This window comes from Loxodonta africana, chromosome 22 (genome assembly GCF_030014295.1).
Source record: "Loxodonta africana isolate mLoxAfr1 chromosome 22, mLoxAfr1.hap2, whole genome shotgun sequence".
In the NCBI taxonomy this organism is placed as follows: Eukaryota; Metazoa; Chordata; class Mammalia; order Proboscidea; family Elephantidae; genus Loxodonta; species Loxodonta africana.
In genome coordinates this window covers 16,754,329-16,779,758 of record NC_087363.1, presented here as the reverse complement: position 1 = coordinate 16,779,758, position 25,430 = coordinate 16,754,329, and the positions used below count along the sequence as shown (strand labels likewise).

Genomic DNA, 25,430 nt, shown 5'->3' with positions numbered 1-25,430 from the left:
AAAGGCCTGGGGTCTGCTCTCCCCTCTGTCAATGGGATTTTAAAAACCAGTTGCCACTGCTCAGTTCTGACTTATGGCCAGTCCATGTACAGGTCAGAGTATAACTGTGCTCCATAGGGTTTTTGATGGCTGGTTTTTCGGAAGTAGATAGCCAGGGATTTCTCCTGAGGGGCCTCTGGGTGGACTTGAGCTTCCAGCCTTTCAGGTAGCAGCTGAGCGCTTTAACTCTTTACACAACCCAATGACTCCTTTGGGATCTTAGGCTGATGGTATGCCTTTCCAAAACAAAAAACCCACTGTCATCAAGTCAACTCCAACTTATAAGGACGCTGTGGGACAGAGAAGAATTGCCTCATAGGGGTTCCAAGGCTATAAATATTTATGGACACAGACTGCCACATCTTTCTCCTGTGGAGCAGCTGGTGGGTTTGAACCACCGACCTTTCAGTTAGCAGCTGAGTGCTTTAACCACTGTACCACCAGGCCTCCTCATTTGCCTTTGCCAGAAACTATTTCTCTCATCAGCAAAACAAGAGGCTCATATTAAATAAAGCCAAGGTCCCTTCTAGTAAGAAAAACTCATGATTATTTAACCTTGCGTGGTTTTTCCATGCAACATAAATAAGTAAGATGTAGAGGGAAGATGTAATAGCAGAGGAAAAATTAAAAGTGTCATAAATTAAAGTCACCAATCTCCCAAACGTGTATTACAGGATAGACTATTACGTGAACAGGAACAGGTTTTACAGTTGTATTTTCCCTTCACAAAATTTCCATCTAAATCATTGCCTATATCATTGGTTGCCATTTCCTTAATCTGCAGTGTTTGAGCAATGCTTTGGACAAGTCATAAGTCAAGTTAACATTTTTAAAAATTAACCGTGCCCAGGTCTCTGCTTTGGGCAATGATGTGTTGAAATACCAGCATCTATTAAAAAGAGGTGACTGATGTCGGGGTGACACGTGCCATGATTTGCAGGTGCCCTTCTGACTAACCTTTGGTAGCCATATCTCAGGGAAAACCATCAGTAATTACCTCAGCCAGGGAGAGCTGGTCTAACTGGACTAGCTCTTTTGATGCATGTTGAATGGGATTGTTCCCTCGAGATTACCCCAGCTCCACATGTGTGAGTTATTACAGAAATGCTACCTTTGAAAAAATAATAAGGTGTCCTGTCAAAAAAAATTTTTTTTTCTTTTAGTCCCAGTTCTTTCAAAGCTTAGGTTCATCAGTAATGCCCTTCTCATCTCCACTTTGAAAACTACACTCTACGTTCTCTGGATTTAAGCAGAATAGAAAAACACAAGAGATGTTCCCAAGTAGATATCTGAGAGGGCTCATTTCTCAGTAGCTTGTAAAGCACTCTGGGAAAAAAATGTGGCAGTTGGCTTCAGTAAAGATTACAGCCTTGGAAACCATATGGGGCAGTTCTACTCTGTCCTATAGGGTCACTATGAGTTGGAACCGCCTCAACGGCAGTGGGTGTGTGGGGTACTCATAAAGCCTGATTTTGTCTAGGGAAGTAATTTATTCATAGCGTCCAAAGCTGACCCTTAATCTGACTTCTCCAGGAAGAATTCTTAAGCACTGGTGCCTCCACAAAGTTCTCCCTTAAATGAGACCTGAGGCTAAGAATGAACGAGTCACTGAACAACTGTCAGAGTTCCCATTTCCTCATCTATAAAATGAAGATCCATGAACTTGCCTCACCTGGTCTTCATGGTCAATGACAGGGTCTGGCATGAGGATCACCTGTGAAAAGCAGGCAGGACTGGCTTACTGGGGTGGTTGTTGTTCTTCCCCGAGCTGATCACTGGCAGTGATTTTAACAAACATATAAAAATGGCATCTCCAGTTTCTAGTGCTAAATCTCTCCTTAATATAAGCCCAGGAGTCAGAGAAAAGGGTAAACAGAGGGAAGGTAAGCTCATCTCTCCGTACAGCACGCTCTTGCCTTTGGCACATCCGTGTCTGTTCTATTTCTCACTGAATGTGGTTTTTCCCTTATCTATTTATATTTTAGGGACCAAAGGGCACAACATGGGATGGTGTCTAAAAAATACTATCTTTCTTAGTATCCTCTTACATGATAAGAGATTACCATCTCAGTCAAACAAGATTCCTTTCTCCAACCCTCCCTGGGCCCTGTCACCCCACAGCAATCAAAACTTTCCCCCAAAAAACAATGATTTCATGTGACCAACATGTTGCATTTCATTCTGCAGGATCTTCAGCCATTGGCAAACAAACATCTCCTTTTCCAAGGACTGCCAAAGAGATACTAGTGGAGTGAAACCTGAAAACCCTTCAGAAAAGAATAATGAACCCTGCGCTGTCTCCAGGGGGAATTTAGTAGGTAGATTAGGCAACACTTGATTAAGGGTAAACCTCTCTTTTCCACAGAAATATATTGTGTTTTTATAGAGGGGCTGTATGAAGTGGAGGATTAGGTCACAAATCCTCAGGAAAAAGCAGAAGACTTTCCTCAGAAGAAATATGTAAGTTACTGCACATTTGGAAAACAAGTACGACTTTATGGGAAGGAAAGAAGAAAAACTCTACATACAACAGCTTTATTTACATGGTTTGACTTGGTTCCTTGAAACATTTCTAACAAGTAGTCAGTTCCCAAAAACATGGCTTAGGGTGCCTTGTCACCCTTGTCAGTCTACGAGTTATGACAATGATTTCAACTCAAAGCTACCAGAAACCGATTATCAAGTAAGATTTGCTAAGATTGCCTACAGGGACCTACCACAACAAAAGTTGTTCTTTTGGCTCGTGGGGGATTATAGTGTGAGAGAAAACCAAATGTCAAATCCCCGAGGAAAGAAAGCATTTCTGTACTAACCCTGAGTCCTACTAACCTTCTATGACCTGAGCAGGCGCACCAATATTGAAGTATTTCGCTTCATCTGAAACCTTGAAGAGTCTGGAGTTGCTGAACAAGGCTCAGTCCTCACTTCACAATGTGATGGAATTTATCCACAACTTAATGGGTCTTTCCAGTCTCTAACCATCAAGGTAGAAAATTGCAAAACAAATAAAACACCTCACCGTGTTTGGAAAAAAAAAAAATCATGATGTTACATTCTAATGAAAATTTGAACAAACGTGGATTTTCTTTTAAATCTGTTAGATGATTTTTCTTGTCTTGCCTTATGTCGACAAATACGGTTGAAGTGGAACCTCCCTAAATCACTCTACACCGTGCCTACTGAACAGCCATGAAAAATGAGGAACTAAATAAACCTGTTTTGACAATGATGAATCCCTTAACTCAGCTGGTCAGATTTCTTTTAATGGCAGTACTTAGGTAAGTGTACCATAACACAAGAACATAGATCACAGTTATAGTGACAATTTTCAGCTCAGGGAATTGAAAGAGAAATGAATTTAAGTCAGTGACACTTGGAGAGGTGAACATATAGATATGAGGCTTAAAAATTGCTGCTTAAAACCTACATATCCCTCTGCAAACCTTGGGAACTTCATAATGAACTGTACGTTTTCCTGAAAGCTACCCATTTTTGAGGTTGATGTCGTTTGTTACACTTCCTTTGCTAGCGGAATCCAACTCTAATTGGAGGAGCAACATAAAGGAAGTTCCCTTGGGGAAAAAAAATATGGATGCTCAGAGTCGCACAATATGAAAACTAAAATTGTCTTCTACCTTCCTTTTAGTACCCTACTAAAAGAAGAATAAATGGGAACATTCATTGGCTTTTTAAACGGATCACACTTGGGTTTAATCACTGGCAGAGAAGAAACTTTACAGTTCCCTGGGAACCTATAATTTGGAAACGGAAGCACACAAGAACAGACTTTAGTTTTCAGGCAATAAATTGAAGAGAATTCCACAGACATACAACAGAAAAGGAGCAAAAAATATTGGTTTATAAATTTCCTAGAATGTTAGTTCATTAACTTAATAAGCTGTACAGGGAAAATGCTGCCAAAATCTACAAAGATGTCCACTGAGATCTCAAATTGGCATATTTACTGAGAAAGCAATAGCTAAAGATTGAAAAAAATGATGCATCCCACTCTGGTAATGACAATTTAGTGTGAATCTCTGGAAAGACACCTTGTTAAAAAAATCTCCACGTGGATTCTAACGGGATGTGCAGAAGCCCAATGCCCCAAGGTCAGACATAAATATCACGGTCCATAATCTGTGTCTCAAAACAGTTCTATAGAATTATACAAGAAAATCACGATGTTTTGCATCCACTTTTCATATATAATTCAACAAAAACTTGAAAAACATTTCAATTTTTCCTCTTTATTATCCAAAATTGTTTTAATGCTTTACTAGAAACTGTCATGGACTCTTGTATACGCTGTATCTGTGTTATTCATCAGTATAAAATAGTTGCAAAGGACTCTGGATGATACTCCCAATGGTCACTGTCTTCTATGGTTAGAAGCTCATTACCACACCAACAAATTAGGTAACCTATATGAAGTGAATAAATTGTTAAAACACACACACACTATCAAAACTGACTCAAGAAGAAAGAGAAAATTCCAACAGACCTGTAGCAAAGAAATTGGATCTCCCAACAAAGAAAAGCCCAAGACCAGATAGCTTCACCAGTTAATTCTACCAAACATGGAATGAAGAATTAACAACAAACACTTCTCAAAGTCTTCCAAAAGAGAGAATAGAAAGGAAAACTTCCTAACTCATTCTAAGAAACTAGCCTTACCCTAATTCCAAAAGAAAGCCAGATAAAAATGTTACAAGGAAAGAAAGCTATAGAACATACCCCTTGTAAATATTAATGCAAAAACACTCACAAAATACTAGCAAACCAAATCCAACAGCACATCAAAAGGATTACATACCATGATTACGTGGGATTTATCCTGGGAATGGGAGGGTGATTCAGTATTAGAAAATCAGTCAATGTAATATGCCATATTAATAGAATAAAGGAAAAAAGTACGTGATCATCTCAATTGATACAGAAAAGGCATTTGACAAGATCCAAAATATTTTCATTATAAGAACACTCAACAAACTAGGAGTAGAAGGGAAATTCCTTAAAATGATAAAAGGCATTTATGACAAACCCACAGCTAACATCATACTCAATGACAAATGACAAAGTAAAGTTACAGGGTACAAGATCAGCACACACGCACAAAAATCAGCAATGAACAATATAAAAATAAGATGAAGAAAACAATTCCATTTAAAATACAATCTAAAGTCAGAGCTTCAAACAGGTTCTTCCGTATTAGTCATGGCCAAGAAAGCGAAACCAGAACAGATCCGAAATTTTAAAATTTGGGTGAGCCAGAACAATAACCAGAACAGGGAAAATTATGGATCAAAGCCCTGCTGGAAATCTAATCTCCCTCTTAGAAAACAAGGGCAACATATGCATTGCATAGCAACCTAATCTCTTACCCACTGGATTTTAGCCAAGTCAAACTGCAATGCCTCACTCAGAGATGGCAGCTGACCACACCGCTCTAATGTGTGTAGCTCTTCACCAACATAAAAAAAGTTGCCGTCGAGTTGATTCCAACTCATATAGCCCTGCCAATAAACCAATCTCATGCACTGAGCTCCTGAAATGGCTCACTACGCCTCTTCTGAGTCTCCCATTCCAGGGCTTCGACTCATAATTTTTCCTGTTCTAGTTATTTTTCTGGATCACCCAAATTGTAAAAACTTGGGTCTGTTGTGGTTTTGCTTCATCAGCTATGAATGAACTGGTTCGAACCTCAGAAGCCCTGCTAAAAGTATAAAATATCTAGGAAAAATTTAATCAGGGAGGTGAAAGACCTGTATACTGAAAAATATAAAAACATTGCTGCAAGAAATTACCATATTCTTACACAAATAACATGCATGTTCTACATTTTTTAACCAACCACGCCCTCCCCTCATGAGGTACTTTTGTGAGCTGTGCTAAATTTTTTTATATGCTGCTGTAAAATAAAATTAGCATACCAAGCTTATGAAAGTACATCACAGGGGAAGAGCATGGTTGGCAATAAATGTAGAATGTGTGTGCTATTTTACTAAAATATGGTAAAGGTATAAACAGAAAAACATACTCGGTTCATGGGCTGGAAGATTTAATACTGTTAAGATGTCAATACTCCCCAAAGTGATCTACAGATTTAATGTAATCCTTGTCAAAATTCCAACAGCATTTTTTGCAGAAATAGAAAAGCTGATCCTCAAATTCATATGGAATTTCAAGGGGTTCTGAAAAGCCAAAATAATCTTGAAAAAGAAGAATGAAGTAGGACACAAATGTACCAATTTCAAAAGGTGTTACAGAGATACAGTAATCAAAACGGTATGGTACTGGTATAAGAACAGCTATACAGACCAATGGAAGAGAATTTAGATTCCAGAAGATAAGCTTACGTATCTATGGCCAATTGATTTTTGACAAGGGTACAAGTCCACTCAACTGGGAAAGAAAAGTGTTTTTAACTAATGATGCTGAGAAAACAATCCCAACATGCAAAAGAATGAAGCTGGATCCAGGCCTCACACCACATACAGAAACTAAATCAAAATGGGTCAACAATGTAAACATAAGAACTAAAACCATAAAACTCTTAGAGAAACATCGGGGTAAAAATTCAAGACCTTGTTTTTGGTAATAGAGTCAGATATGACACCAAAAGCACCAGCAACAAAGAAAAGATAGATAAACTGGACTTCCTCGAAATTAAAAAATTGGGGGCACTAAAGAAATTTACAACCAAGTGAAAAGATAACCAACAGGCTACGATAAAATATTGGGTAAACGTATATCTGATAAGGGTTTATTACCCAGAATATATAAAGAATTCCTACAACTCAACAACAACAAAAAAACCCAATCAAAAAATGGGCAAAGGACTTAACAGATATTTCTCCAAAGAAGAAACACAAATGGTCAATAAGCACATGAAAAGATGCTCAGTGTCATTAGTCATTAACCTGTTGCCACAGTCGATTTCGACTCAAAGCAACCATATAGGACAGAAGAGAACTGCCCTATAGGGTTTCCAAGACTGTAACCTTTACAGAGGCACAATGCCACATCGTTTTCCTTTGGAGTGGCTGGTGGGTTCAAACCGCTAACGTTTCGGTTTGCAGCTGAGTGCTTTAACTACTGTGCAACAAAGCCTCCTTCATTAGTCAATAAAATAAAACCCATTGCCATCAAGTCAGTTCCGACTCATAGCAACCCTTTAGGTCAGAGTAGAATTGCCCCACAGAGTTACCAAGGAGCGCATGGTGGATTCGAACTGCGGAACTTGTGGTTAGCAGCCATAGCTCTTAACCACAACGCCACCAGGATATCCTCATTAGTCATTAGGAAAACGCAAATTAAAACTACTGTGAGAGTCCACTTCACTTCCACTAGGACGGCTGTTATCAAGAAAACGGAAAATGACTAATGTTGGCCAGGACATAGAGAAATTGGAACCTTTGTGCAACACCGGTATCAATGTAAAATGGTGTAGTCACTGTGAAAAATAGTTTGATGTTTTTTCTAAACATAGACTTACCATAAACCAAAAAAAAAAAAAAAAAAAACCACTGCCATCAAGTTGATTCCAGGTCACAGCAACCCTGTAGAGCCGAGTACAACTGCCCCATAGAGTTCCAAAACTGTAAATCTTTACTGAAGCAGACTGCCACATCTTTCTCCTGAAGAGCAACTGCTGGGTTCGAACCACTGACCTTTCAGCGAGTCAGCCCAGTGCTTTAACCACTGCATCACCAGGGCTCCTTAGAATTATAATATGACCCAGAAATTCCCCTCCTGGGTATATATACCCAAAATACTTGAAATAGAGACACAGATACTTGTACCCCAGTGTTAACTGCAGCACTATTCACAGCAGCCAAAAGGTATAAACAACACTGTGTCCATTAATAGATGAACATATTTAAAAACTGTGGTATATTCATACAACGGAATGTTATTCAGCCATAAAGAGAAATGGATGAATCTTGAAAACATTATGCTGAGTGAAACAAGTCAGATACAAAAGGATAAATATTCTATGACCCCACTTACGGGAAATACCTACAGCAGGAAAGTGTATAGAAACAGAGTAGATTAATAGTTACCAGGGGCTGGGGCAGGTGGGGGGGAGAATGCGGAGTTACTGATTAAGGTGTACTGATTTTTGGGTGATGAAAAACTTTGAAAAATAGATAGCAGCGATGCTTGCACAACATGGTGAATATAACTAATATCACTATACACTTAAAAATGGCTAAAATAGCAATTTTTCTGTTCTATGTATTTTACTGCAATAATGTTTGAAAGCTCTTTATCAGCCTCTCTGAGAGAAAGCGCTAGTACCTAAGCCCCGTATAGGTCAGGCGCTGTGCTAGGCTCTTCCGCAAACTTCACTTTATTTAACCCATGTGCAGAGACAGAGATTATAATCCCCGTTTACAGATGAAAAAAGTAAGGCCAGAGAGGTCCTCCACCTTCTCAGGATTCGTTGTTATTGTTGTTAGGTGCCATCCAGTCAGTTCTGACTCCTGGCGACCCCATGTGTGCAGAATAGAACTGCTCCATACCGGTTTCGAGGCTGTGACCTTCCACAAGCAGATCACCAGGCCTTTCTTCTGAGGTGTGTCTAGGTGGGTTCGAACCACCAATCTTTTGGTTAGTAGTCCAGCACTTAACCATCTGAGCCACCCACTTTACTCAAGGTCCCCAGCTGATAATAATAAGGGCCAAAATTTGAACACTAAATAGTTCAGTTTTATCCTCTTTTTCTTCCTTTTATCACTCTCCTTGCCAATTCTCAAAAAAAAAAAAAAAATTTAAGAAGTTAAATCAGAATACTTTCTATTCCTAAACACCATGAATTATTTCATTTGAGGAACAATAAAATGTATTTTTAGACAGACAAGGACTCAGGATACCTACAGTAAGCTTCCATCTCTCTCGGGTGGGTCAAGTTGAGAGTACGCCATGTGAGCCTCAGGGGATCAGGGTGCAGGCTACACAGCAGAGACCATCAACCCTCGGTCCACTCTGCCTACAGACATGCTTCACTGGGCCAACAAAATATTTCAAGAAATAGAACCAACTTCTTGAAATCCAGACATTTCACATAAAAGCCCACATGTTATGACTTGATCTTGAAAAATCAGAAGGCCTCACAACCCTAGGCTCTCTACTATGGCAATGTCCAGCCACAGGTAAGTGGTCGCTGCCCCATCAGATGAGGTGTGGACTCTAGAGCTTCCCACAGTGCCCCCACTCTCCGTCGTATTCACACACCAGGCCAACTGCAGCTGCAATTTCTCACTGTGCTTACACTGTTGCTATTCCTGTAATAAAGTATATCCCTGAACCTTCTCTCTGTAGATAGAATAAATCATTGGTCTGCATTCTTCTCCTGTGATGGTTAGTTTTGTGTGTCAACTTGGCTAGGCCACAGTGCCCAGTGGTTTGGTCAAGCATCAGCCTAGTTGCTGTTACGGATTGGCTACATGTGATTAAAGCCATTGACCTTAAGTAAAGCAGATCACCCTCCCTATTGTGGGTGGACCTCATCAAATCAGCTGAAGGCCTTAAGAGCAAAAAGGGAGTTTTCCCAAGGTGCACTCTGCTTCCAGACTAGAAACATTTTGCCAGAACTGGAGCACTCTGCATTCTTCTTGTTGCCCGACCTATGGATTCTGGGACACAAGCCTGTAGGAATCTCTAGCCTAACACCCAACTTACAGGTTTTGGATTTGCTAGCCCCCACAACTGCATGAGCCAATTCCTTAAAATCAATCAATCAATCAATCTCTCTCGTCCTCTCTCTTAGCTGCTAACCAAAAGGTCAGTGGTTCGACCCCACCAGTGGCTCTGCAGGAGAAAGACCTGGAGATCGACTTCCACAAAGATCCCAGCCCAGAAAACTCTGTGGGGCAGTTCCACTCTGTCACATTGGGCTGCTAGGAGTCAGGATCAACCTGACGGCACCCAACAACAGCAACATACACACAAAATCCAGATACTATACAGTCACGCTAAGAAATATTTCATAAACCCAAACTTTTTTAAGTTGAAAAGTTCATAGTTTTATGGCAGGATTTGCAAACTCAAGGGCCTTCCAAGGCAAAATCATGATGTCTGGTTCTTTCAGCCTTTTTTTTGATAGAGATGTATCAGCAATGCAACAATAATTCTATGTAACAAGTCACCCTCCCCCGCCCCCCGCCACACACACAGAAACAGGTTCTGTTTCTCTAGAGAACCTCGACTAAGACACTCAGCCCTCCTTTCATCCATCCCTTATAAAGGTTCCTTCATGGGTAGAGCTTACTTCCGCAACCCTTGACTCTGAACTCAGCCACAGCCCTTGCTTTGGCCAGTGCAATGGGGTAGAAATCACACTGTTGGTTCCAAGTCCCGCCGTTAGAAGGACTGAATGTTTTTGCTTGCTCTCTTGTGCTTCTGCTACTGTCACTGGAAGAATTCTCCTGGATCACTGCTGCCCCTCCATCCTGGGTCTCAGGATGAACATTCACAGGACGGACCTCCCAGCCCCGCCCCCACAGACCTGCAGTGAGAGGCAGAGGCGCCCAGCCAAGCCCACCCTACAGCAGCCAAGCCACCACCATCAGCCTGCAAATCGGTGAGAATAAACTACAGGTGCTTTAAAGCACCTGAGTTTGGGTCTTAAAGCTCCTGGGATTTGATACACAGAATTATTGTTGCATTGCTAGCTGATACATTTCTATCAAAAACAAAAAAAAAAGGCTGAAATAACCAGATATAGTGATTTTTCTCACATGAGAGCTTGTTTCTTATTTATGTTAATAACCTAACTCCAGAAGGCACTTCAGTTTGCAATTCCAATCATAAAGCTATAAACTTTTCAAATTAAAAAAAGTTGGGTTTATGACTATACCGTATCTGGGTTTTCCTAAGACAGTCTCGTTTTTTTTTTTTTTTTTTTTTTCTATAGCCATTATGTTATAGGTTTGGACAATAAATAATTTGGTCCTTCTATCTATACTCAGCTTTGTCTCCAATCTTCATACAAACTAGCTGAGTTTCTTTAATCTCTCCACTGGAGCCTGATCCAACAGCTCTTATTATTGCAGGTAATATTCTACCTGAAATCTTTCTGGATATAAAACCTATTTGGTTAGTTGAAAGCATGAAGTCAGGGAATCCAACCGTTTCAGAATACTGATGCAGAATAAATCAAATTCAGTAGGTGCCTACACTCCAATCATTAACCAACCATTAACCAAACAACCTACCAACCAATCAAACCAGACCCTGGTTGACAGACATTAAAAGGCTTAACAGTCTAACTGATAAACAGGAAGGGCTCAAAACAACAGCAATATTTAAAAAATCAAGTGCCCCAGAAAGTTCCACGTTCACAAGGCAGTAATTACAGCAACTGAGCACATCTGCTTAGCAATCCAGGAAAGTGGGAGGTTCCCTCTCTAGTACCTAAACTAGACACATTTTCATCAAAATTAATCAAGACTACTTTTTATCGCATTTCAAATGCTATCCTTTATTTGGGGTGGTCAGGAATGCAACTAAGCAATTCCAGATCCTGCTATCTTTTAAGTCTATGAAGCATTATTAAGACCCCTTATGAAAATATTGCCATATAAACATTCATGGGCCAAAATAAGACATTAATTTCCATAACTAGATGTGTCCTCAGAAATTAAAAAAAAAATGCCATGTGTAGAAAAGACAGAAGCTTTAGTGCACGTCAGAGAAGAACTGTATAAATACCTGTGTGCATAGCAGAAACTTTTTCGAATGCGTCTTCCACCTTTTCCTTGGTGTTACAATCACTGTAGCCATCAACACTTATTTTGAGCATACCCTGTGCCAAAAGCAATTCTAAACTCTTTATATGCGTTGGCCCTTTGATCTTCACAACAATTCTATGCAGTAGGTGCAATTATTATTCCCATTTTACAGATGAGGAAACTGAGGCTTAGGTAAGTAACCTACCAAGTGACACTCAGCTGGTAAACTGTGAAGCTTGGAGTTAAACCCAGGCATTCCTGCTCCAGAGACAGTTAGACAAAGAAAATAGCAGTGCTTACCTCATTGAAAACTGCCACCCAATCAATTAGTCTGTTATGTTTCATGCCCTGACCGTACCTTGCTCCATCCCACCTCTGTACCTTTGCTGACAGTTCTCCTGCCTAGACGGCCTTCCCCATGGCTCCGTCCCTCCCAAGTCAAACTCATGCAGCTCAAATCCCACCTGTTCCAAGATGACTCTCTGCTACCCCACTGTTTTCTCATCTTATTTTCCTAATTCTGCAGACCTGTCATCATCTAAAGATAGCAGAGTCAGTCCTGGGTTTGAGTTCTGGCTATGCCCCTTACTAAGTGATCTTAGACAGCCTCTGAGCCTCCTCCTTCTTGTATATCAAACAGGATAACAGTAATCTACTCCATCTGACGGCCGCAGTGGGTATCTGTGGTTTTACCTACCCAGCATCCCTCCAGTGACAAAACTCACCTTCTCCTGGTGGGAGGACCTATGTCTCCACTCTCAGCCCATGTAATTTGGGTGAGACTGTCCCCTTGTCCCTATGCTCCAGGGGTGATCATGTGATCCTGGCAAGGCAATTTATGCAATTTATCATCCCTTAAACATTTGCTAGAATTGCTAAGAAACAGCTGTTCTCCTCCCCCTGAGGTGACTGCACTTGCAGAATGCAGGCTGGCTGCTAGTGGCCTCCATCACCATTCCTTCTGTGGCGCTTTCCTGAGAAGGGAGCAAAGCAGACCTGAGGACTGGATGGAGACAAAGTCCTGATGCCATTGTTTGAATTTCTGAACCCAGCTGGGGCTGAGGTCCACCGCTGGCCTTTTCAGATAACTGAGCCAACACATTCCCTTTTTTGCTTAATTGTGACTGAGTTGTGTTCTTGTCACTTGCATCTAAGAGTCCTAACCAACCAGTAGTCATAAGAATTAAATAAGCTAACAGTGAACATAAAGCATGTAGCACTGTGTCCTGCATACTGAAGCATTCAATAAGTGGCACCTACTATTATTGCTCCTCTACCTTAATTTCTAGAAGGCAAGAAGACCCGTAGTCAGGTCTACCTCCACTCCTTCCCAGGATCTCACTTGTAAACTTTTCTAAGACTCTAGTTTCCCCATCTGTAAAACGTATAAAATCTGTAAAATTTTGGCTAACTCACCAAAATTGTTATGAGGAATTAATAAAAATATGTGCCTGACAAGAGAGTAAAACGTTCTATAAATTTTAGTTACCATTAGCTTCATCTTAAGGCTCCCATTTACCATCTCATATGACAGATGGGGAAACTAAGACTCACAGAAGTCCCACACCCCCAGGATGTGGTCTTCCAGAGCTCTGGGCAAGCTGTGGACTCCAATAAGTTACTGTTCATATGTAGGCAGTAGAGGGCCAGACTCATACTGTCTCGTCTCAGTAAATATTCCAAACCAAGCATCAACGCAAAAGGGGTTTGAATGACACCATTAAGGCACCTCCAGGGCACCGACTGAGTATCCCCCACGCGCCATGACCTGTGTAAGGCATTTCCTTGTATTTCCTACTCCAGAATAATTCATTATTTCTCTTTTGGTCATTTAAAAAAAACACACTATGAGTGAAAAACCCAAACCCATTTCTGTCGAGTTAATTCTGACTCATAGCAACTCTATAGAACAGGGTAGAACTGCCCTATAGGGTTGCCCAGAGTGTAAATCTTTACGGAAGCAGACTGCCACATCTTTCTCCCAAACTATAGTATATATGGTAGTTAGCTTCTTCTATCTTCAAGGAAGAAACCTAATATATAACTGGGCGAAGATGCTAATTAATAAGCAAAATTCAACATTAACTCTGGCCATGTGGAACTTGTACTGTTCTGTTTAAAGGCACACGGGAATAAATAACGGAACTTCAAAGCAAATGCCCTATTTTCACTTGAATGTTTTCCTGAATGCACGGGGAGGACAGCTTTGCCAAAAATAGGGAGGGTTAATGAGGAAAAATTGGTGTTTTCAGTGGGTCAGTCAGTTTCTGAGACGGGGAGCCGTCCACTGAGCGGTAACTATACCCCACGGAAAAGACAGCGTAATGATCCACCCTTAGAGAGTTCTGAACAAAACAAGGTTTATAAACGGCCTATGATTAACTTAATGCACCCTTTTCCAAATATCTTCTGTGACAATATACACATATTTCTCTTCTACTAACGCAAAAATAAATTAAATAAAAATCTAACAGGAAGATATTTCTATGCATATTTTACACTTCTTGCCGACTATATAAATGCAACCCTTACCTTTGCAGATAAGGCACAGGAAACAAGAGACTGTGTGCAGGGTTTCTGGGCTCCACCGTAATCAGCTTTTCTTGGGCACCATTTTGAAAACGATGCTTCACCCTTGATAAGACCTATTGGGTCCTCTGGGCTTGCACTGTTAGTACCGGATTCAGAGCAGAGGCAAGTTTCCCATTTCTGGGCATATTCTGCAACATTTCAGAGAGTGAGTCTCCAGTTACTTAGGGATTAAGAGGAGAAGGCCAGGCTCACCTGCAAGTGCTGTGAGTTGTCAGCCATGCTGTCCTCTCGCCTGCGGACTTCTTCCAGTAACTGGGCGTTCTTCTTCTTTTCCAGCTGCTGATTGTGCTTGAGGTTGGCCACCTTCTTATTCTGATCCTTCATATGCCTGAGAAAAGTCGGCACAACTCGGTTATATTCAGCCACTGGGAGATCATAGATTATCTTGATGGATTCAAGAAGGACTAAGTATACCATGTCTTGATATGGGTTCAGGAAAAGGTAAGATCTCAGGGTATTTCACTCATTCAACCACAGATATGGATTAGGCACTCACTCTGTGCCAGGGCCAGCATGGCAGTAAGACCAGCATAGTTACCACTCTCATGGAGCTTAGAGTCTAATGAAGCAGACATGTTCCAAGGAGACAAGGAAGTAAATAGATACAAGTCAGGTTTCCAAATGTAGCAGGAAATAACTAGTGTGTTGTGAGAAATGATAACTGTATGTGCGGGCAAGTGATGTATGTACGGGGGAGATGGTCTTTAGATACTGTGGTCAGGGAAGACCTCTTTAAGGAAGCAAGACTGTGGATGAGACTTGAAGGAGCCAGCCAAGAGAAAGCCATAGGAGGAGTTCCCCACAGAGAGAGAAGAGGGCATGTAATTCCCAAGGCAAGGACGAGCTGGGTTTCTTCAAAGACTGAAAGCTCCCAGTGAGGCTGGCACAGTGTGAGGGAGGGGAAATGTGGTGGGAGGCAGGGCTCAGGACTCACAGGCCCAAGGCGTGTGATGAGGTTTTTATTTTCTTCTAAGCAGTTGAGAGTCTAATTATTATTATTCTTTTGGATCATGCTCTTATTCAGAGAACATAATGCATTACTTTGATTTTAAAATAACAATTACAATCAATGTGACAGATCATCGTGTCTAGAAACTGTGGTGTTGGAGTGGATAAAACTAAATAGAAAAAAACATATCTAGCAATTACAAGGCTTCAGTCAAATACACTGACATGACTTAGCTCAAACAGAATAATACTTTGGCCAGTGATGAAGGTAAAGACAGCCCCTGGTGCATGGAATAAAAGTTCTTAACGAATCTAAAGGATGTCAAAATGCAAACTCATAAAGTGATCGAGTGGGTAAAAGAATAAGGATAAAGGAGGGGTTTAAAAAAGGAGGTGCAGGCTTAATATGGACTATCTCACCAGCTGCATTTATCAAAACATTCTACAGATTTGGGCAAACATTTCCAGGTGAGGAGGCAAGAGGGTAGCTAGAACGCTGGAAGGCAGTGGTTCCAAAAGTAAGAGGGGCGTGGAGCAGAGTCATTCAAGGTCCTTTCTAATCCCTTACCCCCCCTTCCCAGCACTGCTAACTACGTCCACTGTCAGTCCTATGCCCTGGCTCCCAAAACAAGAGTGTTGAGAATCACTGCTTTGGTGGAAATATGAACAAGATGAGAACTAGGTGAGAAACAGCAACTATCAAATTTAAACAATTAAAAAGCAAATGAAGACACCTCTCAATAAGAACTTTTATTTCTAGATCCCATAAAATTATGTACTCCCTTCTACACAGGAACGTAGTCTAAGAGAACTGCTTATTAAGCTGAAGAATAATCTTCTATTAGGCATCTTGCTAAGAAAAATATTCTGAACACCTTAGCTCCTTACGAATATTTACAGTAGCAACTGAATATTGAAAAAAAAAATTTTTTTTTTTGAATATTGAAGTGATTGACTATTCCTGGTGGCACTAAGAGTCATTTTCTGGACTGGACGAATTTTGCCTGATATTCCCTGTTTCGACCCAATACAATGGTGCCCACATATGAAACTACTGACTCAAGTCAATATGCTCATGTGTTTTCAGAAAACTATCTTTGGTCACTATAAGGATGTTAAGGACCTCTGGAGGCAGGAAAGGACAGGAAAACTGAACCAATGGAAACAGGGAACCCAGGGTGCAGAAGGGGAGACTGTTGACACACCGCAGGGCTGGCAGCCAATGTCACAAAACAATTCGTATATTAATTGTTTGATGAGAAACTAATTTGCTCTGTCAACTTTCACCTAAAGCACACACACACAAAAAGGACCTCTTACTTCCTAATTGAACAAGGATATAGTATTTCCAAGGCTCATACTAACTGGTGGGGGGGGCGAGGGGGCATATTTTCCAGTTCCTTTTTTTTTTTTTTTTTTTTTTAGGAAAGAAGGTCAGTAATGGGATGGAACTGAAAGGTATGATTAGTGAGAGCACTCAATTAGAGGACTTTTTATTAAAAAATACGCATTACTTCAAAGTACACTGTTAAATAGAAACAAGTGCTCAAAGTATTTTTTTAAGCACTAGTGAGAAAAAAAATACGCTATTATTAAAAACATACTTGCATATTTAAAGAGCCCCCGCAAAGCTCTTGGCAGCAGTCTGAAAATACAGACCTCTTTTTCAGGGATAATGCAAAAAGAAATGTTCACTAGATCCAAAAAGAAAAAACCTGCAAATCCAAGCCTCCCTTAAAGGTTTCCTGAATTAAGAGTGATTGAGTTTAAACAATGAGAAAGTGAAGTTCAAACAGTGTGATGGAGGTCGATCTCCAGCATTCTCCAGCCATTCCTTTGTAGACTAGCTTATTTAGGACACCGATGATTTAAAGAGAAAAGCTGGGTTCCGAATGGGACTATTGAAGATTTTAACCCATTAGATCGATGCAGAGCAAGGTGATGAAAATGGTCACCTTGTCTCTGTACATGTGAACTTCAGCAGGTACATACAGAGTGTGTGCACTCCCCTGCAGGAGCACCAAGGGTCTCGAAAGCGTTTGTAGCAGTAAAATTTTTTCTTCGAGTAAAAGCTTAGGACACCAAAGACAAAAGCAGAATTGCTCCAGCTGAGGAAGGAATAAATGGGGTGGGGATGGGGAAGGTGAGCAGAACCTCACCTACTAGATCATCCCCTTCTCAGCTGCTTTTTCTAGGAAGCCCTAAGGCTATAAGAGGTACAGGTGAAAACCACAGCTTATAGGATGAAAGCGGGACAGAGGAAAGGAGATAGAGAAGCTGTGAAATTTAAAAATGGCAGCTCCCTGGAGAAGAGACAGTGCTCTACAGATGCTCTGGACAGCTGCTTGTCGAAGGAAGGGTGGAAGTGACTTTTCTAGTAACAACGTCAACATTTCCAAGGAGAAAATCTGTAACTGGCCTGCATTTCCCCACCTGCACAGTGAGCCCATACTGAGCAAATCAGGGTGGTAAACTCAGTGCCACTCTCAATTGTGTCCAACCTCTGAAGACAGGACCCCTGGAAGCAGACTGTGAAGCCCTGCCAGGGAGGGGCAAGGCCACCTCAGGAGGAATGTGCCCGTGACACTGTTTCTCAAACTTCCAGCCACTTGTCTCCTCCGGCAGTCCCCAGATGCTGCCAGAGACTGACCCTTCCTTGCTTCTCTGGAATGAATTGTTTCTCCAAGAAAACATCATCCAAATATATTCAAGATGCTAATTAAGAAAGGTAAAAGCAGTTCTGAGGAGCAGTTGGAAAGCACAGCGTTAAGGTCGATTTTCAATGCTCCCCTTAATTTGACCTTTAAAAAGAGCAGTCTCATAAGGCAAGTCAGGTCAGTTTTCAAACTCTACCCACCAGTTTGGATTAAATCGAAACTTTCCAACAGGTATCAAGGTCAACCATGGCTACCATATTAAGAACGAATGTTAGAGAGAACAGAATCCTGCCATTTTCACTAGAACAGTCTCTCAAATTAAAATTAGAATGACTACAAAAAACCTAAATGTCTATCGACTGATGAATGGATAAACAAAATGTGGTACACACGTATAATGGAATATTACTGAGCTATAAAAAGAAACGAAATCCTGATATATGCTACAACATGGACGAACCTCGAAAACATTACGCTGAGTAAAGTCAGCCGGTTAAGAAAAGGCCAAATACTATACAATCCCACTTCTGTGAAACAGGTAAATATATACAGACCAAAGTTTATCAGTGGTTAAGAGGAGTGGGAGGGAGGGGAAAGGGGGAGTCACTGCTTAGGGGGCACCTAGTTGCTGCTAATGTCGGCGGAATAATTGGGGAAAGGAGAGTGATGACGGTTGTCCAGCATGATGAATGTAACCAATGTCACTGCACTGTACCTGTAAAAACTGTTGAAGCAGCAAATGTTTTGTTATATATATTTTCACCACAATAAAAAAAATTAATTTAAAAAAATTAGGAAGTGTTCCCTAACTTGCTGGCGTGAGCACATCGGGCTTCGTGATCTCTAGAATTACACACCAGGAAGACTATTTCTGGGTTATTTGACTCTTCCAGGATCAGCTTCAGTGCAGTGGTTAATAGCACAAACTCTGAAGCCAAACTGCCTGGGCTCATATCCGAAGTCCACCACTTTCTAGCTGTGTGACTCTGGGCAAGCTTCTTAACCCCTCTGACCTCAGCTTCTTCATGTATAAGAAGAGGATAATAATTGTCTCTAACTTACAGGGCTGTTGTGAAAAGTTGACGAAGAGTTAGTACATGCAAAATGCTTAGAACAGAACCCAGCACGTGGTTCGCTGCTTCACTCACGGCTTATAATACGAACGTGATCATGTCTTGTGCAATGCTGTGAACACGTATTTAGTGTTTTGTTTCCTACACCAGAAGAGCAGATATTCCAAATGCCTCAAACTGTGGAATGCAGGATTAATCCTTTTTTGTCATAACTTAGCTTCCACTTGTACTTTCCTTAAAAATAAGATGAGTTACATTCCCGGAGGGTTATCTTAATGGATGCATTGCAGGAGGGGCCCACACAGCACAGCGGAGTGAGCTGGGATCCTGAAGCAACTGCACAAGCAGAAACGGGCCACACACACGCACAATGGAAGGTGACGATGCACGTTACATGCAGAATTTCCGACAATAAAAGCTTTTACTTTCAATCACCGAGATGATCCAATTTTTTTGAAGCTTGTAAATACTTTTCAGTATTTCAGCACAGCCATAAATTTTAGAAAGCTATCATAAATATTCTAAAGATATTTTTATAGCAAGCACAAATGTGTTAAATGTCATGAACGTGATATTCCTTCCTGGAAGAAAAAGGGTCTGGCCTGCTATGGCTCCTCGAATCCAGCTCTCCTCCCAGCAAAGAGCAGAAGCTGGGCCAATGTCTTAGGATTTCCCTCTAGAATGAGCCAGACCTTTTGGACTTTGCATCCATGGCAGCAGCTCAAGGGTGGTCCACCTGTTTGGCTACTAGCTTTGATGATAGTCCACTGCTTAAGCCCTTGCTAGAACCTTCCAGCGAGATGCTCAATCCCATCTCCCCAAGCTTTCCATCTTGGGTTTCCTCCTCAGTCTGTTTCTCCTCCCCTCCCCACCTGTGTGTGCTCTTCTCTCTCCGAAATCCCCAGAGGTGAGTACCCTTGTCATGTCTCCTCTGATCTCACCTCCTCTGTAGCATTTGGGGTACATAAGGACCTGGAGACCAAATTGTCCTCAGCAAAAGTGTAAAACCAGCCCATGATGCCAGGACACCTTAAGGAGACAGCAGCTACCAGGCTAGAAGGACGTACCCAGAACCTAGTAACACAGCTAAAGAAAGAATGTGTTAAAGAAGAGGGGGTATTCAGATCAGGAGACTTGAGAATTAGAGCTGCCATGAGGCAAATAGGGTTTAGCCTTCTGCCTTGTAGTATTGGGCCCCACTGGCAAAACCCTCCATTGGAGGAGACGATTCTGGCAGGCTGTTACTCAGCCTGATAAAATGTTTGAATCATTTGAGACCAGGGGGGTCAAGAAGCAGTAGAATAGGATGCTCAAATCCAAGGACTTCATTGCCAGGCTGACTTCATTCTAACTACAATGGCATTCCTTACAACTTGTGACCCTGGGTAAGTTATCTCATTGGGGGAGGGGGAGCTTTAACTGATTCAATAAACCTACAGTTAAACAATTGGCTGCTAATAGAAAGGTTGGCAGTTTGAACCCACTCAGTGACTCTGTGGAAGAAAGGCCTGGAGATCTGCTCTCATAAAGATGACAGCCAAGAAAACCCTGCAGGGCAGTTCTACTCTGCCACATGGGATTGCTATAAGTCAAAATTGACTCGACAGACAGCACCTAACAACAACAACAAGGAGGCTGTTAAAACAGTACCTGGAACACAGTGAACACTGTATAAATGTTAGCCTGATCCCCCTGCCCCAAACCCTCTTCTAGAGCACATATCCACCCCTCCCCCACTGGCTGCCCCACCCAAGCTCGGAGAAGCTTGGGAGCCATCTTAGCAAGTCACACGGTAGACTATTCATGTAGCACAGCAAAAGCTGTTCACTGTTACCAAGAGAAGGGTTTGTTTCTCTTGTAGCTATTTCATCCTGAGGCAGGTTCTAAAGGACTGACTTCCTTCAAGCGTACTCCACCATTCTGCCCCTAAATATCCATGGAACCCAATACTGACAGCCTAAGCCAGGGAGAGGGGGCAGTGGTGGCTCTTGTCTTCCATGCGGGAGACTGGGGCTCACTTCCCAGTCAATGCGCCTCATATACAGCCACCACCTGACTGTCACTTGGAGGACTGCGTGTTGCTATGATGTTGATCAGGTTTTAGCAGAGTTTCCAGACTAAGATGGTCTAGAAAGAAAGGCCTAGAGATCTACTTCCTAAAATCAGCTAGTGAAAACCCCATGGATCACAAGGGTCTGATCTGTGACCAATCATGGGGATGGTACAGGACTTGGCAGTGTGTTATTCCGTTGTGCATAGGGTTGCCATGAGTCGGGGTTGATTTGACGGCAGCTCAAAAAAAAATTTTTTTTTTTTAACAACAACAACCTAGAGAGAGGAGGTGGTGGGGACCTCCAGGGATGGAGAGCAGAGAGAGCCAAGGTGACTGCTAATGTCCACTCCCACCACCCAGATCGACTTGGTGGGACTGGCACATACCCATAGGCAACTCAAACGGAAAAGGCAAGGATTGTTTCTCTTCCTCCTCAGGACTCCATGCTCAATCCAGGGGCATCTAACAATAAGATGCTTTTCCTGGTGAGTGCACCATACACAGTTGTAAAGGTCACATGATTAACAGGCCTGGCTCCAATTTACTATTTACCAAGCAAATTTCTTATCACTTGGCTTTCCATCTAGGGCTGGTGACCCGTGGGCTGGTCATATAGGTCTAAGACTGGCACAACGGCATGATTATTTTTCTCATTGTCAATCTACAAATTAGTGTTGTGACTTTCAACATCTCTGTCACTGTAAACTGGGTTACAATCTCAGGCTTAGCTCACGTGGTCGACGGTGGCAGCCGATTCACCACCAGGCGGCCCCAAAGCAGGGCTGCCCTGCCGTCTCTGCCTGCCCAGCCAACAACCCCTGCTTCGGAGTCTCATAGCTCTGTAAGTCTTGATGGTGCCTCAATGCCCTACTGAGACCCAGGGGTGCTGGAGTACAAACAGGGAAACAGGAAGTAGGCAGAGCCCTCTTCTCTACTGCCCCTGTTGCCACGATTTCTCAAGCCACCATCATGTTCTACCCAGACCATGATGCCCTTCTCTCTCTTAGCAGTCTCCCTGCTTCCACTCTTGCTCCCCTCTTAATCCATTCTCCACCCAGCAGCAAGAGTGAGCATTTTAAAACATTAAGTCAGATCATGTGCTTGTGGGCATGCAACCTTCCAGTGGTTTCCCATTTCCCATAGAATCTAATCCACATACTTGTGGACCTCATGAGCCTCATTTTTGCCCTTACCTCCTGGACTCCAGAATTCAGCCTTCTTTCATTTCCTAGAACACTCGGCTCTTTCCCACCAGAAAACACCTGCACATATTATTCCCTCTAGCTGGGTCTCCCGTCTCTCTCCTGCACTCTTCCCAAAGTTGACTTTCATCCTACAGGTCTCAGCTGAAATATCACCTCTTCAAAGGAGCCTGTTCTGGACACCACAACCAAGAATGTCACCTCCCCTCACTGCAAATCTCTACAACTGTAGCCTGTGCATTTCCTTCATAGCGATTACCACAATTTATACATCGACTTGCATTTTTAAGCATCTATTGATGGTTCCACCACCCATAGGCATCTCTGCCAGGGCAAAGGCCACCTCTGGGGTGTTCACCAGAGTGAAGAATGACTCCACATCCTTTTCTCCAAGCTACCGGAATCTCCAAGATGGACGAGGACACCAACTAGTCCATCTAATCCATACTCTGAAAGGTAGTGAGAAGAGTCTTTCTGGAGTACAAACAGGATCAGGACCCCCTCCCATTAAACCTTCTCCTTTATTTTCAGTGCCTGTGGATAAAGTCCATAATTCTTCCCGTGACTCGTACCAGGTCCAAGTCCTGCCTTCCCAAGTGGTATGCCATGCTACGCTCCCTAACCGTACTGGCTTTCCATCTGCACCTTAACATACCAAGGCCTACTACCGTTAGTAGTTTCCTATTCTAGAAAACTCCTTATCTCCCTACTATATCACCCTCTTCATCACAGCTAACTCGCACATATCCCTCTGGTGTTAGTGTAAATATATCCTCTGGGAAGGCTCCCCAGAACTTCCCATGCAGAAAGTTGGGTCCTTCTGTTATATACTTCTAAGTCATGCCATGCCTTCCTCCTCAAGACCTCATCCCCTTTCTAATCCTTTCATGTCTTTCTTGTTCTGTTAAAGCGACCACATACATTGTCTTCCCCACTAGGGCCCAGCACACTGCCTAGCCTGTTGTTACTGTCAGACTTCTGCTGGATTGAATTTAATCTGACACCTGCCCCCTCTTTGGTCAAAGGATGAAACAGGCCCCCTAGTATTTGCCACGTTTCATATGCACCCTCAAAATCATTTAGGAACATGTGAGTCTCTGAGTGATGCAAGTGGTTAACATGCTTGACTGCTATCTGAAAGGCTGGGGGTTTAAGTCTACATTGAGGCACCTGAGAAGAAAATCCTGGTGATCTACTTCTGAGAAATCAGCCATTAAAAGCCCTCTGGATCACAGTTCTACTCTTACACACATGAGGTCTCTGTAAGTTGGAATCGACTTGATGGCAACAGGTTTTTTTTTTTTTTTTAACTCAAGGATTTACAGGAATTAAGGTTGCTGTCTTACATTTGTCTTCAGAATGGTCCTATCTATAAAGAAGAATTCAATCTCATATAATAAATATAAGTGTATCATCAACAAAAAGATAATCAAAAGGGGGAAAAAAGCTGGACTGAGATAAATACAAATGATTATTATTATCTGGTGATAACACAACAATAACCTAGAGTTCTCATTCCTATTAAGGTCATTTTCAAAATTAAACTGAAAATCTAAGAGGCTGAGTTTAAAAGAAATAACCCGGGTATCTCTCTCCCAATTTGATTTGTATTCAATACATAGTTTAAAAATATCTATACCGTTTACAGCAGACGTACGGCCTGTTCTCATTTATGCTGTTGAGAAAGGCTTTCCTAAGTCTAGAACAAAAGTTGGCAAATGCTTTCTGTAAAGGGCTGGATAGTAAATATCTTAGGCTTTGCAGGCAATTTGGTTGACTATCAGAGAACTAGATACAGATGAGGTAATTGTCCGAGAATGTAGTTTTCTACCAAGGGAGCTTTGGAATGGAAGGTGGAAGCTTAACAGCTTCAAACTTCACAGTGGTGGTAAGTTACTGAAACGAGGACCTAGCTATGAAAGAGAACACAAAACGAACAGGAGCTCCATGCAATTTCCCTATTAATTTCTGTTCTTTGAAACTATTAACCTCAATGCGACCATTGTGAACAAATTACTATTTTATGACTGAATCTGCCTCCACAAGCAGAAATGGAACTTCACTGGGTCATAATGAGTTTGGTTCTCCTTCCTGTCCAAACGGATTTAATCGAAGACCAAGAGTGGGAAGATGATAAATGAAGACAAAGAGAAGTTTGACAAACAAAGACAGTGTAGAGAAAGACAAAGAGGCAACAACAACAAAAATAAGTATCAGGGAACGACCTTAGGATAAAGCTTCTGGGACCACGGGGGCAAACCATGACAGGGCCAAGACGTAAGATTAAAACTCCTGCCCAGTTCCCACCTCATATCTTTTCTTTGCACATCATTTACTTCTTTTCAAATTAAAAAAATGTAATTCCAATGTTTTAAAAACAAAACACTTGTGTAATTGCCGCAATTCCATGGAGTATTATGTTCTTCTAAAGCCTACGACTCTACTGTTAGAAATAGGCACATTAGGGCCAATTTGGTAGGGTGTCAGTTGTATTTACAGTTTGGGGTAATATAAAAACATATGGAAACTGTGAAAATTGACCTCCAGGGGGCTAATGTTGGAGGAAACCAACAATTCCACGGTCTGGCCAGAGGTGGGGGGCAGTTTGCCCAGACAACAGACAGCCAGAGCAACCTACCAGCACAACATGCACTTCTTATGTCCAAGACCTATTTTTACTGCGTCCAAACTGGAATTGGGCTGTAGCATCCCAGATGTAAAATAAAGTGGAGGCATGAAGAGATAAAAATCTTATGTGCTGATCCTCCAAATTACAGTTCAGAAATAATGTGCCAGAGTTTATTCTTATGTCCTTTCAGAAATCAATGTGAAAATATTAAATAATAAAAACATCTTCCATTTTTGGATGACTTATATCTCAGGTACCATGTCAAGCCCTGTGAAAGTTTAATCTCAGTTAAACAGAACATTCTTATATGCAAGGTAGTTTCATCCCCATTTTACAGATAAAGAAACTGAGTGTTAGAAAAGCTAAGAAATTTGCCCAACATCATACAGTTAAGAAGTTGAGGATCTAGAATTTCAACCACTGTTTCCATGATGCAAAGCACATGGTCTTGTCTATTACACTACATAAAAATAATAAAATCTTATTGTATATTACTATGAGA

The 25,430-nt window shown here is 41.7% G+C and overlaps 1 protein-coding gene across 1 annotated transcript in view; it reads right to left on the bottom strand.

Moving 5' to 3' along the window:
- The window catches only part of ERC2 (ELKS/RAB6-interacting/CAST family member 2), an 866,181-nt gene that overhangs the window by 266,749 nt on the left and 574,002 nt on the right, over positions 1-25,430 (bottom strand). Inside the window, 1 exon segment of the mRNA XM_064275182.1 lies at positions 14,550-14,694. Coding sequence (XP_064131252.1) covers positions 14,550-14,694 — 145 coding nt within the window.